Source organism: Corvus hawaiiensis, chromosome 1, assembly GCF_020740725.1.
Source record: "Corvus hawaiiensis isolate bCorHaw1 chromosome 1, bCorHaw1.pri.cur, whole genome shotgun sequence".
Taxonomy (NCBI): domain Eukaryota; kingdom Metazoa; phylum Chordata; class Aves; order Passeriformes; family Corvidae; genus Corvus; species Corvus hawaiiensis.
This window is the reverse complement of record NC_063213.1, coordinates 16,693,291-16,711,248: the sequence shown is the minus strand read 5'-3', so window position 1 is coordinate 16,711,248 and position 17,958 is coordinate 16,693,291. Positions and strand designations below refer to the sequence as shown.

At 40.3% G+C, this 17,958-nt stretch overlaps 1 protein-coding gene across 1 annotated transcript in view; it reads left to right on the top strand.

The window, feature by feature from the left end:
* PDSS1 (decaprenyl diphosphate synthase subunit 1) overlaps positions 1–17,958 on the top strand; it is a 22,927-nt gene extending 4,969 nt beyond the window's left edge. The window contains 7 exon segments of the mRNA XM_048294614.1: positions 5,113–5,254; positions 6,293–6,404; positions 6,493–6,602; positions 12,808–12,888; positions 13,068–13,181; positions 16,602–16,682; positions 17,411–17,958. Coding sequence (XP_048150571.1) covers positions 5,113–5,254; positions 6,293–6,404; positions 6,493–6,602; positions 12,808–12,888; positions 13,068–13,181; positions 16,602–16,682; positions 17,411–17,551 — 781 coding nt within the window. The 3' untranslated portion in view covers positions 17,552–17,958.

The following is a 17,958-nucleotide window of genomic DNA, read 5'->3' as shown; positions in this document are numbered from 1 at the left end:
TGCAAAGATGATCACAAAGAATGAAGACTTGTGGTCTACAAATTTACCAGGAACAGGGTGAAAGAGCTATTTAAGACAAAGCATTATGTTGCTAAGAGGATGGAAATTTAGGAGGAGACTTTTAACAACAGGGACAGTGAGTTTTTGGAGCATCTTTCGACTCAAAATAATGGTAAAAATAGTCTTATCTCATTCTAGTGTGTAGCATGAGAAGCTTATGAACAAAATCATGTGTGCAGTACTGAGAAGGGTGGAACTGATGTCATACAGTGTGGGAGTTGAACAGTGAATCAAGGAAGTAGCAGTAGAAAGACTGGTTTTGCCTTTATGCTCAAAGCATGTTTGCCGTCTTTTGACATACGTATACGCTCATGGACATATTCTTGTCCACGTGTTGCGCTGTCTCAAAATGGTTAGGACCAGTTTTGAGACCTGCCCTATGCCAGTAAGAAAGTGCCACATACGCCTGGGGCAAGTGTTTGCTTTGCAGTAGCCAACCCTCGGCATAAGTCCTCTGATTTCTAGATGCCCATGTCATTTGGCAGTGTTTGTACATCTGTTGCAGTTCTAATCAGCACCTCCAAAATATGTTCAGTGTTTAAAGGCCTCCTCAATAATCTGAATGTTCCTTGTACAAACCAGGCTGAGTCACTGCCTTTGTCGTGTTGCTTTTAGAATGAAATTCTGAGTGGCAAGGACAGAAATGTTTCAGCAAAGGAATGGAATGAAATCTCAGGGTATTTACCTTCCTCTCCTCTGCCCTGTGCCAATTTCTCCAAGCCTGTGATTGCAATTAAATATCCCATATGTTGATACAAGTCTTCACTGTACTGCTTGTTGGTTGGTGCATGGTGACCGATGTTTTCTGAAGGTTGGCAAGGCCATGCCAAAGGAATTTACATTTGTACTGTGGATACCCAGTTCCTGTGAGCTGATAAAATTTTATGGGCATTTTCTCCTCTTTTGCTTTTAAGCTTCTTGAAGCAGACTGTCTTAGGCCTGCTCTCTGTATACATGGACTTTAGTTTACATTGATATTGTGATTGATTCATTATTGTTCTTTCTTAAAGCAACATTGTCTCCAGGTGGCAAATAGTTCTGCCAGCTTTTTTATGTTTGTGAGGAAAATTGTCTATGTAGAGAAGTAATACTGCATATTTTTAACTCTGCTGCTCTTCTACAAACCTGAGGGGAAAAATACTTGCCTTCCATTCTGCTTCTCCCAATGTTTTTTTAAGATGTTTTTCCACTTTCAAGTTGTCATTTCCCTTGAAGCATTTTATCATTCTTTTGCTCAGTTAATACTGATTCTTCTCCCAGGCTTGTTTTCCTTTGTTGGGGCTTTGGCTTCCACACATGTAATTGAAGACCAGAGTCTGTAGACTTGTAGGGTGAGCCAATATCCTGTGCTGTTCATCCCTAGCATTTTTTTAAAATTTTACCTCTGGGGTTTGTATTGCTGTTGTTCAGTTTCTGTTTCATCTGCTGCCATTCTCAGCTATAATATAACTTGCTGGACCCAGCATACTTTAGCCTGCTCTTTCATTTTCTTTTCTTCTTTTGTGCAATTTTTGTATAAAAGGTAATACTTTTCCTTATTTGGCTGTTAAAATAACAGGACTCAGCTTAGGAAGGCTACAGGTCCTGATTTTATGAGGCAATCCAGAGAAACCTTTCCCTTCACAGAGTCCCACCAGCATAGCTGAGATTTCTCAAGAGAATGCCCAGGTGGCTCTGCGTGCAGGTTAGGTGACATCATTTATGTTTAGGTGAGGTATTTACTATACCCTTAGCAGGTTAACTGTTTTTCTAGAGTGAGGTCACTTTATTGTGGTCATTATAAGGAAAATGACAGTTGTATAAAGACTTACCTGAACTATTACCAAAAAGGTAAGTGACTGAAGCCTGTTGTTTCTTTTCTCTTGAAGTTCTAAGTGTCAGAAGTCCTACCCTGAGTCTTTAAGTCCCTTGGGCAGTGGCTTTTTGCTTATTGATAGCAACTTTGCTTTGTGTGAGAGTAAGAATTGTTGTAAGTAGTTTAAGCTGAGGTCATGCGAACCCTCAATTTCACACATCCAGTGGCACTTCTTCACATACCTGTGTGCAGAATTTCACAGAATTATCACTTAGCCTGACAGGACCTAGTGTTTCTCTATTCTCCAAAGGTGTTTGCAAATAAGAGTTTTTATTTTTCTGCAACCAAAACGAGAGAGACAAATAAGAGGACCTCAGAAGTACAGAGACAGTAGAGAAAATAATGAACACAAAAGGTTTGGGGGCAGGGGAAAGGAAAGAAATTTATCGGAATAGTGTGAGAAACAAATAAAATGACCTGGCTAAACTCGATAGAATATTTCCTAAAGACAGGACCTGCCAGCAACCTTAGTTCCCTTTTGTTTCACTCCTCCAAACCGTTGTTGTCAGAAGCCCGTGGTGTCAGCTGCTCTGCAGTTTTCTCCCATGTTAACATACGCATTCTCTGTGCTTCCCCTAGTTTGCAGTGCCCTTCTGTGTCACAGACTCTCTGAGATGGTTGCTTCTTTCAACCACAGGGCCTTAACAGGAGAAAGATGCTTGGAAGAATGTGGCTGTAGCACAAAAATTTTGCAAGTTCTTATGCTCATTTCCTCTCCTTAAACTGGCAGTATTTGCTTACTGGCAAACACATTGCTCCATGCTCTTTGCTGGAGAGTGTAAATCCTGGTTTGTGTGGTTTTGAGTTCCCCCCTGACCATTGTCGGGTAGTTGTGGTTGGTTGTTTTTTGTTTGGTTTTGGACGGGGATATTTGGAGGGTGATATTTAGGGTTTTTTAACCGGTATGGTCAGCCTTGGTTTGTTCAGTGTTCATGAAACAAGTTCTGTAATGGAAAACATCTCAGGGTACAGTAGATCTATAAAACCTTATCACTGTATCAAGCAGGGGGTCCTATTGAAAAACAGAACACGATCAGTGGCATGAAATACCTGTGTAAATATACATCATCTTGGGGTGTCTTTACTTTGAGAATGACCTAAAAATGGCATCTTTCCACTTACTGGATTTGCAGGGACCCTATTATCTAATGACTTGAGTTACTGCCACTTTTTGCTTTTGTTTTGCAGGAGAGGCTGAATGAAAAATGGCAGGGAATGAGAAGGATCCTGGAGTTTGTGTGTTTCCCCCTAAAATAGGCATGCCCTGATTTAGAATTAGTCTCACAAGATGCATGTAGGAAACTATTACAGATTTTTTTTGCCTGCAGTGGGAAGAACCTTGCTTGAGACTTTGTGGAAATAGTAGTTTTAAAACCCCTTCAGATTAAATTGTCATATTTGATACAATATTCTGGAAACCAGACACATAAACCATGAGCATTCCTATGCCATTTTTAGTCATTGTCAGAGATGAAATACACTATAATGCAGAACTTTTCAGAACCTGCTTTTGAAATAACTGGTTTTGTGCTGTCTTCATACTACTGAAATATTTCAGTGTGTCAGTGAGTGTTGCCATTTACTGCTGCTTCCCAGCAGGAAATGCAGTCTGCTGACATAATTATTGAAAAAGGGAAACCCCAAAAGGAGAACACTGCATGAAAGAGGCTGGAGACCTTTTCAGTTTTTTGAAGGTAAGTTTTTCCCTGCTTAGTAAGAGTAGTTTATTTTGGAAAACTATTTACACTGAACTAGCACTGGATTGAATCACTAGTCCACATTAAGACTTACCTTCAAACAACCATGGAGGTTTCCAGCTCTTATTTTCTGTTGTGTAAAAGCCATATTTTCACAGCCTGTGAGGTACCCATTCATCCTGCTATTGTTCAGGATGTACAACTCCCACTGACAGCAGTGCAGAATTGTGCATAGAGGTAGGTGTCAGAACGCAGTGTTATGTCAGCAGACCGCAAGATGTTCTTTCATTTTGTGATTAATCACTACAATTTTATGGACATAGGCAGTGCAGGAAGGCTTTAAATTCCCTTCAGCTGAGCTCAAATTATCTTCTCTTTCAGTTCTTTTTCTGTTCTGCTGGAAAGTAGTGTAATTTTCTCTGTTGTCTGTATACCAGAAGTATGGTATCTATATATCAGAAGTAGTTTTTTTCTTTGGTTGTGGGTTTTGGGTTTTTTGTGTTATAGGTTTGTGTGGGGGCGGTTTTAAATGTGGTTTTGTTACACCTGTGAGGCAAGGCTGACTGGGATAGCCATTTCTGGGATCCTGCATGTAACCCATGTTGAAAACAGAAAAAGATGAATACTGGAAGAAGACAGTGGCAGCTGGATACTAAGGGAGATGGTGTGAGCTAGCTTGGCTCTTTTATGTGCTTTTTGCCAGTCTTGTTCTCTAGATAATTGCTTCAGTGTTCTTCCATTACCTTCTTTTCACCTAGTTTAAAAAATAAAGTAGGTGTGAACTACTGAGAGTTGAATCATCCGTGTTAGATCTTCCCAAAGACTGAGTTCCAGTAAGTGTTAGGTAGTTGGTGTTTACAGTCCTAAAGTGGCTGTAGTAGAATTCTAGTTAATTCCTCAGGCTTCTGAAGAACCTCTGAGGTTTTAAGGTAATCAGATAACATAAAGGATAAGATCTGTAAGTTAATGTCTTTCAAAGGTAGAATACAGGTTTCTGTGTCTTCTCATCTCTCCAGCTTGCTGGTTAGTAGAGTTATCCAGCCTTAGAGAGTTTGTGATGCCACATTTATAGGTAGAGCAACACAGAGATAAGGAAAACTTAAAACTCATCTACAAAGCTACCTGGCATTCTTTTCTCTGCTGTTTTCCAGATCTTAGTCTTGGAGCCAAGCATCCTTGATGCTGTACTATTTACTGCAGTCTGGATTTAGAGGGATTAAAGTCACTAATGCAGGAGTTTTGCAGTACTGTTAATGCAGCAGTGCAGAAACAGGCCTAATAAGGATGGACACACTCCTCTCCACTTACTGTACTAATGTGATCTTATTTTCTCTTGTCTTCCTAATTCCAGGTTTGAAAGAAGGGGGTCAGACCATGAAAAAGCTGTGACAGCTGTTTTCAGAGAAACATTTTTTGTTTGGTTTTTAATAGAGATTTTTTAGTGTGTTGCAGTGTATATAATTGATTTAATTATTTGACAGTTCTTGTTTTTTATTTTAGGGAGGTGCAAGCAAGCCAGCGCTCTGTGGCCATAATTGCTGAGATGATCCATACAGCCAGTCTAGTTCATGATGATGTTATTGATGATGCAGATTTTCGCAGAGGAAAAAGGACACTTAATCAAATCTGGGGAGAGAGGAAAGTGAGTTCGCTAATGTTTAAGACTTGCCTTTGAGCTTCAGAAGAGCACAAATACCTAGAGGTTTGTAACGTTACTATCCTTAGGTCTTGGGATATGTGAGAAAACATATGAAGAGGTGTGCACAGTTTGTGGGTGAGACAAATGTGCTTTCCTTTTCTGAACTGTTGGAAGCATTAGATAATGAATGATTAAAGTGTGTAAGTGTTGGGCCTGTTCAGCCTCGAGAAGAGACAACTGAGAGGGGCTCTCATCAGAAGTATCTGAAAACAGTGTTAAGAAGATGGATCCAGGCTCTTCTCACTGGTGTCAAGTAATAGGACAAGAGGCTGTGGACAGAAACTGATGGACAGAAAGTTCCACCTGAATACAAACAGATTGCCCGGAGAGGCTTTGGAGTCTCCCTCACTGGAGAAATTCAAGAACCACCTGGACACAATCCTGTGCCATGTGTTCTAGGATGACCCTGCTTGAGCAGGAAAGTTGGACCAGATGACCACTGTGGCCCCTTCCAACCTGACCCATTCTGTGATTATTATTGATTTTACATTCCCTATGCCGTTCTCTGCAGTGCTGTTGAAATGCTTTCAACTTGTACCTCTTCCTGAACACTTACCAGTGGGAATTTTTTTTGAAAGTGGTGTTTCTTCATAGAGCATTACAAGAAAGATCTTCACCAGAAAATGCAAGGAAGGAACTTAGGGCAATTCAGAGTTCACATGGTGTAACAGCCACAATAGAATGGACAAATAGAGAAATAATGTTCAAAAAAGCTTCATAGGCAAACACATGTTCAAGTACTGCATACAGGGAGGACAGTGCTTATACAGAAAAATATAAACAGCACTATAAGATAGGGATTCAAAACTAACTCAGATTTCAATATTTGCTTATGTGTTTTTTCTCTCTTAAAATGAGATATTTGTGCTTTATTTAGGAAAGTTACGTGATGTGAGTAGATCTGACAAATAAAGGAAATTGTACTGTCTGTAGTAACACAGGAAAAGACTTAAGGGATCAACTTTTTGTTGTTGTTCTTAGGCTGTTCTAGCTGGTGACTTCATCCTCTCAGCTGCTTCTGTAGCTTTAGCACGAATTGGAAATACTACTATCATCTCTGTTCTAACTCAGGTGATTGAAGATCTGGTGCGTGGTAAGATCTTTTCCTATTTTTATCTTCCAGTTTGTTTGCCTAAGCAGTAAACCCACAAATAAAACCTCCCATCTGTGCAACTTTTTAGGTGAATTCCTCCAGCTGGGTTCCAAGGAAAACGAGAATGAGAGATTTGCTCACTACCTCGAGAAGACTTTTAAGAAGACAGCGAGCCTGATAGCCAACAGTTGTAAAGCAGTATGTACGTCTGTCTCTTCTGAAGTTAGCATACCATACTGTAAGCTTCACAGCTGAACTCCTAGTATTGCTGTTTGCTCTGGAGACCCTCCAAAGCAAACCCTTGAAATGGTATTCTGCCAGAATGTGAATGGATTTGACATTGTGAATTATATCACAGTTCAGCTGAGTAGCCTCCAATACTGGTTTTCACTTTTTCTTTGCGTTTTTTATTTGTACACAGATTTATTGTTATTCTTACTTGAATCAAAATAAGGTTCAAATAATCAAAACAGTAACAGTCTTTAATTTATGAAATTCTGCAACTTTGAGACAGTGGTTTTAATCTCAGTTGATAATTTTTGAGCCTATAGTTTGATTTTAAATCATCTTTGACATCTGGCTCTACTCATTAGTGTTGAGGGAGACCTTAAATGGTAACAGTGGGAGGAAACAATTCACAGAATGAGAGAGTATGCTGAGTTGGAAGGGGCCCATCAGGATCATCAAGTTCAACTCCTGGCCCTGCACAGGACACCCCAAGAGTCACACCATGTACCTGAGAGCATTGTCCAAACACTTCCTGAACTGTGTCAGGTTTAGTGCTGTGACCACTTCCCTGGGGAGCCTTTTCCAGTGCCCAGCCACCCTCTGGGTGAAAACATTTTCCTGGTATCTCTACATCACATTGTAAAAAACGAGAAGCATGTACTTCTTGATTTGTTTGGGGGTTTTGATGATCAGTTGCTTTATCCAACCTTGTCACTCGGTTCTGTTACTTGATTACAAAAAGATCCAATTCAAGAGGATGTTCTTACTCAAAAATAGATGTTCAGTTTTATTGCAGAAAATGGAGGTGGGTAATAATCTCAAAAAAAGGGTTTTCTCCCTAAAATCTCCCCAAAAGAGAGTTTTGGTTATTCTTTTTAGTGAAAGGCAGTATAGCTGATGGATTCTATAGCAAGACAGAGTTCTAAGAGAATTAGACTAAAAATCTGTGCTAATGTTAATCATCTTCCTTTGTTCTCAGAGAACTGGTATGCTTGTGCAGCAGCAGTTGAAAATTGCTTATATCAAAAGGATCACATATAATGAGACACAGATTTTGGGGGAGGGAAAATATGTTTCATTCTAGTTGGAGGAAAGAAATGAAGTCTTCTGGATTGCTCATATTAATGGCAGTCTGACCCTGACAATTTTCTTTTGCAAATGTTCTTTTGTATCAGTAGGCACTTGGACTAGTAATTCTGCTACCCCAAAAAAACATACACACGTTTTTATATTCATTTTGACAGTCTGCCTAAAAGAATCTTTGAAGGTAGAAGAAATCACCTTCTCACTGCGTGGATTCTCCTTACAAATGTGTTAATTTAAGATTTTTCCTTTTTGCGACTTGCAAGAGTTAAGGATTTAAGCACTTCCCTCAGGATTGAGGCTGGTGAAGGGGATGTTTGGCTGCTTTTTTTCTAGTGGCTGGTTTGAGTTGTTCCATTGCTGAATTGCTGGAATTTTATATGCTGTAAAATTTGTGTTAGAAAGGAAGACTGAGAGAGAAGGTCTGTCTTCATGGCAAATCCTTACTTGCTGCACCCAGTACTAATGAGTTGAATATGTATGTTTCCCTCAGGTTCTTTCTGCATGGACTAGGAGAGCTCTATCGATAGCAGTTAAAAGGGATTTTTTTGTTGTTTGTTTGGGATTTGGGGGGGTTTTTGTGCGTGTGGGTGTTGAGATCTTTTTGTTTAGATGGCTTTGGCTACTGAGGAAATGGAATCAGAAGGGAGTTCTGTTTTCTGTAGCAAAAATGATAGGCAGGTGTCTTGGTTTTGGAGACAAAACTTCAGGAGGAAACACTCCGGAATGAGTGTCTCCTCCGAAGGGGAAAGGGCCTCCCCTTTTCCTCCACCAGTAAGACAAGTGGGTCACAGCAAGTGAAAGTGGAAAAAACAAAACTGTTTATTAACACCAAACAAAACAGGGTAGAACAGGGGAAAAAAACCCCTCAAAATAAACAAATTCCCGGAGAGGGAACAGACACCCGGGCTCGGACCAGCCGGGGCCACCCCGCGGGCCCCCCGGACCAGCGAGGAGGGAAGGGAGGCAGTGAGGCAAGGGGAAGGAAAAGGAAAAAGAACAAGACAAAGCAACAGAACCTTTTTCCAGCTAGCCGGAACACAACAGAAACCAAAAGCACAGCGCAGCGCCCCCGGCGCGCTCTCTCCCGAGCCCCCGAGCCGCTTCCGAGCCGTGCAAGGCCCGCTCGGGGCTCCGGCCCCGCCCCCCGGGCCCGTCCTGAAGGCGCAGCGTCCTCGGGCTTGGAGCGGACGGGCAAGGGGTAAAGCGGCTTCACAGCCCAGGACAGCAGGATCGTCAGTTCTAGCTCCAAAGGAAATTCAGTTAGGGAATCAAGAGTATTCATATCTTGTTTCCAGGGACAAAAGTGAGGAGAGATTATGGGTTTTCAAAGCAGTTCAGTTCCTGTTAATGATAGGGAAAAAACTATTTGTTGCTGTGGTTAAATAAAGTTTAAGTATTAACTGGAAAGAAGATGTCAGACAGGTGGCACCTTAGAATTCCACAGTGCTATGCTTTAGAGATGGAAGAGTAGAGTATTCCTGGAAAAATGTCTAAACAAGACATACACTGTAATAGATTCTGTACCATCAAAGCATTACTGCATTTAAATCAAAATCCTTTAAGTTAGGACTTGGGGACAGAACAGTCTGTTCAAGATGTTAAGAGCCATCCCAGTCTCTGGTCTATTTCTACAATAGTTCTGCATGGGGGAGTGTTACCAAAGTTTCAATCGAAGTAAAAGGAAACAGTGGCAGATGTCCCAGAGTCATTGAAGCCTTAGTTACTGCAAGGCGTTATTCAGAGAAACATGAGGTGACTTCAGTTCAAGAATTCAGAAACAATAAAGCTGAAGTGGAATTTCTGTTTAGTCATCAGGCCAGCTGGAGATAGCAAAATAACTTGGGCAGGTTTTCTGTTCTTTTTAAACCCTGCTGTAATGTGAGTTCCAGAGCCTCGTACAGCTGTTTATATTTTGCACAGTATACTTTCAGTGAGGGATTAAATCATGCTTGCTTTGAGGTAAATGTAAAGGTGCACTAGAGATTCTTGGTTTCTGTATTAGAAGGAAGCTTGTGCCTCCATCACCCCCTCCTCAAGAGTAGTTCCCAGGAAGGTTTGAGGAGCTCGGAGGGAGTCAACAGCATTCCCTGCAGCAGTGAAGGATGAACACGAGGAGGGTGCATTGCTGGCATTGCAGCAGCACTGCCAGGGCAGTGGCTGTGAGACTACAGGGCACAAGCTCAGAGTGGGATTTTTCTTCCTTGGAGATGCTCAGAAACCAACTGGACACAGCTTTGAGAAACCTGATCTAACTGTGAAGGAAACACTCCTTGGAGCAGAGATGACTCTCAGAGTTTCCTTCCAACCTAAACTATTCAGTGATCCTCCTGGAAAGAGGAACACTGCTCCAGTCTAGAAAAACGGTGGTGGATGAGCCAGGAATGAGAAGGCAGGAATCTGACTGCTTCTGGAGAGGAGAAAGACTGGTAAGGGGGAAGATTTTAGAGCCTGTTCCTTTCCATGGAGTCCACAAATCTAGGAGTGCAAGAACAAACATCACTTGTAGTGTTTATTTAAGCATGTTCTGGCCCAGCAGCAGATTTTCCTCTCTGACCTACAGACTACTGGTAGAGATGTGCAAGTGCTTTCAACTCCAGCTGCCATATTGTCACATATTAAATATCAGAGCAGGATGTATCTACCCAGAGCTGATGATGCATTTTATGGATGTGAAATTCAGTAAAAAGGCAAAATTGGTTTATAGTCTCTCATATAACAGAAACAACTTTTTATTGCAAAAGGTGTGTTTGAAATAACACCAAGCAAATTATCTTGTTTTGTTGAATTCAAAGAACCTTTCTCAAGAATTTGTTCACTTGGTATTAGGAAGGATTTTTCATCATGATTTAGTGGAGGACAGGCTTGAATTCGTCATCAACCAGTCATACCTGTTTGGGGAGCTGTAGGATGTTTTTAAAGGGGGAGCTTTATCATTTAAACACATGTCATTGCATTGACTTCGTTATCCTGATTTGTATTTGCTGTTATCCCAGGACGTTATCCCAGTACAGCTCCAGTTAAGCTCCATGTGGGAGTGACAGGCTGCCTGGCTGCAGCCTGGCCAGTGTCCAGCTGGGGGCAACAATCTGCAAGAGCAGTTTGAGAAAATCGCATCCTGGAGGAACTGCCTGGTAGATACAACCCAGTCATTGCAGGTTTATGATGTGGTCGTGGTCAGAGGGTTGCTCACTTGAGGATGACTGGCAAATCAAATCTCCTGCATTTTAAAATTTTTTTTGGTATTTTACTTGTCTATGAACAAGAAATGATACTTCAGATTGAATGAGGAAGCTGTTTACCTGGCACTTCCTCTCACCCTCTGCCAGCTCTGCCACTCTGACCCTTTGCCATTAACTGAGGTTTTGTGACTGAATTCCATATTTTAATCCTCCACATGGAATGGAATGTGGCAGTAGGTAAGGATTTCATTGAAACAGGGTAGATGCAGTCCCCCTGCCATGCTGATACTATGTGATTTATATTACAGAAGCAACCAAAAGTTTGCATCTTACAGCAGTGGATATTAGGTCTTCAGGCAAATACTGCTATTTAAGAGGCAAGCATCAAAAGGAGGATAAAAGGGCAAAATGTTCTACTTTGATAGTCCCTGGCAAAATCTATTTAAATATCTCGTATTAGCAGTTCACACTGTTTAATAGCCTTCAGGATTTTATATGATTATTAGAGATAGCATTATTTTCGTGCTACAGTGTCCTCCTCTTTTAAATCAAAGTGGGGAATGTATGATGCTGTTAAGTCCTCAGTCATCCAGATTCCTTCAGGGTTTAGTTACTATCCACAGATGCAGGTTATGACTGGGAAGTGTTCTGATGCTCAGATGTGAAGTGCACTGATGTATGAAATAATGTCTCATTTTGTGCAAGTTGCATCACATTTATTAGGATATAATGTTGTTTCTTATGTCCATCTTCACGTTCACCTTCAAAGCTACTACTGGACTCACTTTTAATTTGTGCTTGGTTTTGGGGTTGGAGTTTTTTTTGATGATCCTACCTTACATAGTCTTAAAGAGGAATTTAGATAGATATATATAGAGATAGACACACACACACACACATGTATTTTTCTATTGTGTGGTTTTCCTAGCATATATTTTTAGTCTTAAGTAAAATGTCTCTTCACTCGTCGTGTTAGTCACAGCAGATTTGTAATGCCTGCAATAAACCAGGGTGGATTTTTGTCCCATTAGTAATTGGTTTATTGAAGGTTGAAATAAATCTGAGTACTTAAATTTAACCAACCTCATTTTGCAAAATGTATAATCAGTACATAAATGCAAAAGCATAAATGCCCTTACTTTGAGGCAAGATATTAATTCTCAAACCTTAGTTATTGTCCTGTATTTTAGTTTTATGGAGTTTATTCAGCAAGATTTCAGTCTATTGAGTAGCTGATTGTACATTCAAGTAAAGTATTTTGTTTGTCTCAGTTTAGTGACACCTTTGTCAGCTTGATGTGCTTTCTCCATTTGCTGTCTTTTCTTTGCCACTAGTTGTCCCTCAGTACCTTTGCCTGCAAGCTAATCAACTTATCTTCCTGAGCAAGTCAGATACAGTTAACATCACCTTAAAAATAATCTTCCTTATCTCAACTGCCCCCCCTGTACTGGGTTCAACACATCCAGTTTTGTGATCTTTTATGAGACATGTAATGTCCATTATCTGTTGTCTGACCTCCAGTTATCCCCTGGCTGATTTATGTATGTAATTAGCTTAATTAACCCATCACTGGACTGTATATGACAACTGTGCTGCATTTGAAGTGCACATTTCTTCTCTCTTTATTCTTGCATTATAATTTCTAAGCCTGATAAATATTTAACGAAGCTAATCTCTTTGCAGACTTGAATGTAGTTTCAGTACTGCACTGCTGTTCAGCCTTGTTTTCTGGTAAGCTTGGCTAGTTGTCTGTCTCCATGAACAAAGATAAGCCAGAATGTGCGCAAGTCAGGCTTTTTGCCTTTCCCAGATCCCTCCTGCCTGTGCTGGCTGTGTCACACCTATGTTCAGGGGCTAAAAGTGGATGCTAACCAAAGCCTTCTATTTACTTGGTTTTTTTGTCTTTTCAGGTTTCAATTCTAGGCTGCCCTGACCCCAAAGTTCATGAGATTGCATACCAGTACGGAAAAAACGTTGGCATAGCTTTTCAGGTAGTGTTTTTGTTGAACGAAATGGAATCTAAAATCTAAACTTCTTCAAAGTGCCTTAGAAATCAGTTGGCTGCCTTAATCCTTCCTACAAATCTTGTCTTTAACAAGGATTATTCTGTATTTAGCTATAATTTTTAAAAAAGAAATTTTAAACAATCTGTATGTTCATTTTTTTCCAGCTGATAGATGACGTGCTGGATTTTACATCATGTGCCGACCATCTGGGGAAACCAACAGCAGCAGATATCAAGCTTGGATTAGCCACAGGCCCTGTCTTGTTTGCTTGTCGACAGGTAAGTCAGCAGGAAGTGGTCTCAAAATAAAAGGCGTAAACTGCTCCTCACAGGACCAGCTGAAACACATCAAATCTCCAGTGTCAGTGATGAGCAGGGCCTGGGCACATATGAAAAATCAGTGCATTCAAGATCAGATGGATTCTGTGCACACAGAAATCAGAGAAACAGAACTTCCTGCACAAGTCTACTTACTGTTAGGCTCTTGTAGGTATTCAGAGTGTTTTAGCATGTTTTCTGTAGGTTATTCCTAAGTAGCTTTTTGCTTGTGTTCTCTCCTGAGACAACTTGTTCTTCCCAGGCTTGACTATGTATGTAGGCTTTTTTGCCTAGTTCTGGGCTTTGTATTCATCTGGGCCCAAGAATAGAAATCCCTGCCTTGCATTTAGGTGGGTACCTTTATTTACTGGATTTGATCTCTTCATGTCTTTGTCCTTGAGTATTATCCAGTTACAGTCATGGGTAGCTTTCCTGTCTGAAGACTGGAGAAGAGAAAAAGGACTGTCATAAATAAAAAAAGCTTAAAATTGTTTAAGGTTTTCAGTGCCTTAAAAATTACTTGGAGGAGCAGAATGAAAACAGAAGTGTGAGCAGCATGAAAAGAACATTAAAATTGGTGCTAATCCATAAACAGGAAAGAAGCTGGTTTAATTCCTTGCTTGAGTGTCTTGTTCACCAGAGGCAAGCAGATTTGGGACTTAATAAGCAGTCCTTCTACCAGGCTTCACAGTGTGATACAAAAACTGGCACCATTAGTTCCAGCAGAGCTCTCATCTATGATCTCTCAGTGGACTTGCTTAGAGCTTGACATGGGAAAAGTTTTAAATCATTTAAAAAAAACAACTTTGACATTTACTTCCTCCTCTTAAAGAGCCTGGGGTGGGGGGAGATGGAGCATGCACATCTGTTTGCTTCCTTATCCTTTGGGCATTTACAAGGAGCTGTATCTCAGGAAGGACAGGGGAGCACAGAGTATCGGCCAGCTGACTGATACTGACTTTAAGGCAGATGAATGCACATTGAGAACCTTCTCCATGTCCTCAGTGTCTCCCCATGTACTCATCTGGGGGATTCACAAGCATGTTCTTGAATCATTATTTCAGAATTGTGTCATCAGCAATTGGAACCATCCAAAGAACAGTGAGACACTCAGGTAGAGAGAGAGGATGGAATTATGAAACTGGTTTTGTGTTTGGCTGATGCCATGTGCAGAGGGAAACAAGGCATGTTGCAAATACCGAATTTTGACAGAGAATGGGTGACACTGATTGTGTTGTAGGTGTTAAATATTCCAGTTTTTAAATTAAAACTATTGTTTATTAATTTGTTTAGGTTGTCTGTCTCTGACTTTGAACTTCATCTATCTTTTAATTAGCTTTACAAGATAAATTAGTTCATAATATAGAAATACAAGAAAAGAAAATCTGTCAGCCCTATTTTAAAATCTTGTTCTTTGTAGGTCACTTTTAAATGCTTTTCCTTATTTATATCTTTGATAGATGGGAAGTATACATTTTTGCATTGAAAGATAACTTGACCATCTTACAAAGTTTTCTGCGTTAACCAGAAGGCTTCTTTGCTGAAAATTTCCTGCTGTTTTCAAGAAACTGGAAGAACAGCACTACAGACTTAACTGATACATAAACAAAGCACAAGTGCTAAAAAATGTGGAGCTTCAACAGACACTTACCTGTGCTGCTACTAAAATATATTTAATATATTTGTAGCTGAATAAATTTCATTATTTGTATCCAAAATAATTATATTTTGGACTTGAAGACAGTCCAAAATACAATTATTAATTATAGGCTGTCTTTTCTCTTCAGATTAGTTTTACTGCTATCCTTTCATGTAGCTGGTACTCCTCGAGTTGTCTTCCTGACAAACATTCTTTAGTTTCTAATGTGCTCTGGATCTTCAATGACAGATGCTTTTTCTTCCTATCCTCTCCCCTCCCTCTGAAATACATCTTTGTGCATTAGAATATAAAAGAGAAAAAAATGTTTAGCTTGATATGAAACCTATTTATTCGGTATTTAAAGTTAGGTCACTCAGTAAAAAAACCACCAAACCCACCCCATTTATTTTTTTAAGGAAATTCACTAGTGTAAAAGCTACTCTTAAGCTAGTCGAGCTGAAGAATGAGGGTTTATTTTTATTACAAGCATTCCTGTGAAATGCTGATCTGTTGCCCACTAACTGTGCAGAGTTGCTAATAACAGCTCTGCCTTACAAGTTTGGGGATTTTCATGTCCTTTAGTGATTAAATATAAAAAATGATCCCATATGCATCCGATATAATTGTAAATATGAATAATGTGGAAACGGATTGCATGACACTGCAATTAAACTGTCAGTACCCGCAAAGGAAGCTAGGATCTAGAAAAAGCCATGACTTTCTTCTTTTAGATGAAGTATGAGTCACCACTGAACTTCTGAATGTATCTCCAAGACTATGTATGAGTAAAAGGAAAATGTCACAGCACTGAGGGGTGCTACATGTTTGTAGCTGAACAAGGTTGTAAAGCTGCAGTTTCGGGACCAAAGGTGTGCAAGGAAAGCAGATCATTTTTTATAAGTGTATGGCAGTAACATCATCTCTGTTTGACTAATCCTTTCAGGCAAGATGAACAAACAGCTCTTTCCCTTAAAAAGAATTCTTCTGTGGAGTAGCAGCCTTGGGTTGTGGCCTTACTTTGTTAAGCACTAGGTTTTTCTGGTTTTAGGCTGTCTGAGGAAAGAGGCTGCATATTTAAATAAGTTATGTGAATTTCTCAAGACAACTGACTTGAGTTACGTACTTGATTTGTAAGGAATTGAGCATGCAGTGCTAACTACAAATGCTACTTGACTGAAAATAAAATACCTTATAGTTGTCATTTTTCTCTAATTTAAAAAAAATTGTGTATATAAAATACCAGCACAGTGGAAAACCTAAGAGGATGTAACAGCCAAAGTTACCATGAGGGGGTTTTAGAAGTTGAACTGTGCAATGTTGCAACAACAACCATCTTGGGTTCTTTTGTATGTGTGGGGGAAGAGGTGCTTCTTCTAGGAGTGCCAACACTAACCATCACTTGTGATAGAAGAATTTCTGATGCAGTTATATACCAGGTGGTAGCCACATCAGAAATTGCCACACTGGAGCATCTGCTTAACATGATAAAATGGCAGGTGCTGACTTCTGCTGACTTCGGGCTACAGCCAGCAGAGCCAAATGGTTGAAGTTTTAAATGCTTGGGCTCTGCTACACTATAGTCCTGTGCAGACTACAAGTATGAACCTAAAGCTAGACCTGTAGCAACAACAGTTACTGAGGAAGAGGGCTGTACTTTGGTGTTGTTCTGACCTTAGCATGGCAGGCGGCTACATAGAAAACAACTCAAAAGCAAGTACAAACCCTTCTCCCTTTGTGCTTAGTTTCCAGAAATGAATGCTATGATAATGAGGAGATTCAGTAAGCCAGGAGATGTTGAACGGGCATGGAAGTATGTGTTGCAGGTAAGACTGATACCAAATATTGCTGCTGTCCCTGCTGCTCAGCCTGAAATTCATTGTCCCTGAAGTAAAATGTGTCAAATACCTGCTGAGTAGCATGCAATGTACAATGCCAAGTTAGAACTCCTCTGCTCTCCTACTGGTATAGTGTTCTAGCAGAAATGCTAGGTACTGAAGAGCTTTTTTTCTTTTTTTCCCCTACAGTGGCATAAAATCCACACAATAATAAGTAAAAAGCTCATGCATGAACTCAGTTCCTTCAGCTGGGGCATAGCTGTATCCAACAGCTGGTATAAGAGGCACATAATTACCAGTCAGTCTTGTAACTGCAGTGCACACCCCATACCAGTTTTAATTGACTCAGTCCTTTTAGACCAGAGTAATGGTCTGTGCAAAATTAGTACCTATTTTTCAGCATAGCATGGGGTTTTTGTGCATCTCTATTTAGGGCAGGAGGGGAAGGGCTAAACCCTTAATTTCTAGTTTGTTATTAATACCAGTGCTGTTTTGTAAGTCATTTACATTTAACATGGATGAGTTTTAGTACCTTGACAGTTTGGGGAAGGTAGGTAGGCTTCCCTGATTACAGAATGAATCCTCTTCCTTTCCCTTCAGAATATAATGTGCTAGGGTACTTACTGACCTTAAAACTTGGCCCTGTGACTGGAAGAGGCAAAGGCAGGAGGAGGCTGATCAGTTCTCTGTTTCCTTTCTCTCTCTCCTTCCATCAGAGTGATGGTGTGCAGCAAACGACCTACCTCGCCCAGCGCTACTGCCACGCCGCGACGCGCGAGATCCGCAAGCTGCGGCCGTCCCCCGAGAGAGAGGCCCTCGTGCACCTGACAGAAATGGTTCTCATGCGAGACAAGTGAGACAACTCCTCTTCCACTCATTCTGGCAGCTACTTACCAGACTGTGCCTAAATTTATTTCAAATGTTATTTGCTTCCAACACAAGCTACCAAAAATTATTTTTTTAAAAAAAAACCTCCCGTTTTTTTAAGTTCTATTTTCTTTTTTTTTTTAAACAAAAGTTTAGAGTGTTTTACTGCAGGAAGCAATGCAATTCAGAGCAAATCAAACTGTGCTGTACAATTGTTTTAGCGGGGGCTATTGATTGTGGGGGATGGGGAAGATGTTTACATGTTGATGCACAAAGGCCACAATGAGAATAAATATAAATCAGTGTATGAAAACTGAAGCTGTTCCAAATTTCACTTGTTTACACTAATAAACAGAGCATGTATGTACAGGAGCTGGTAAACTCCTGTGAAGAAAGA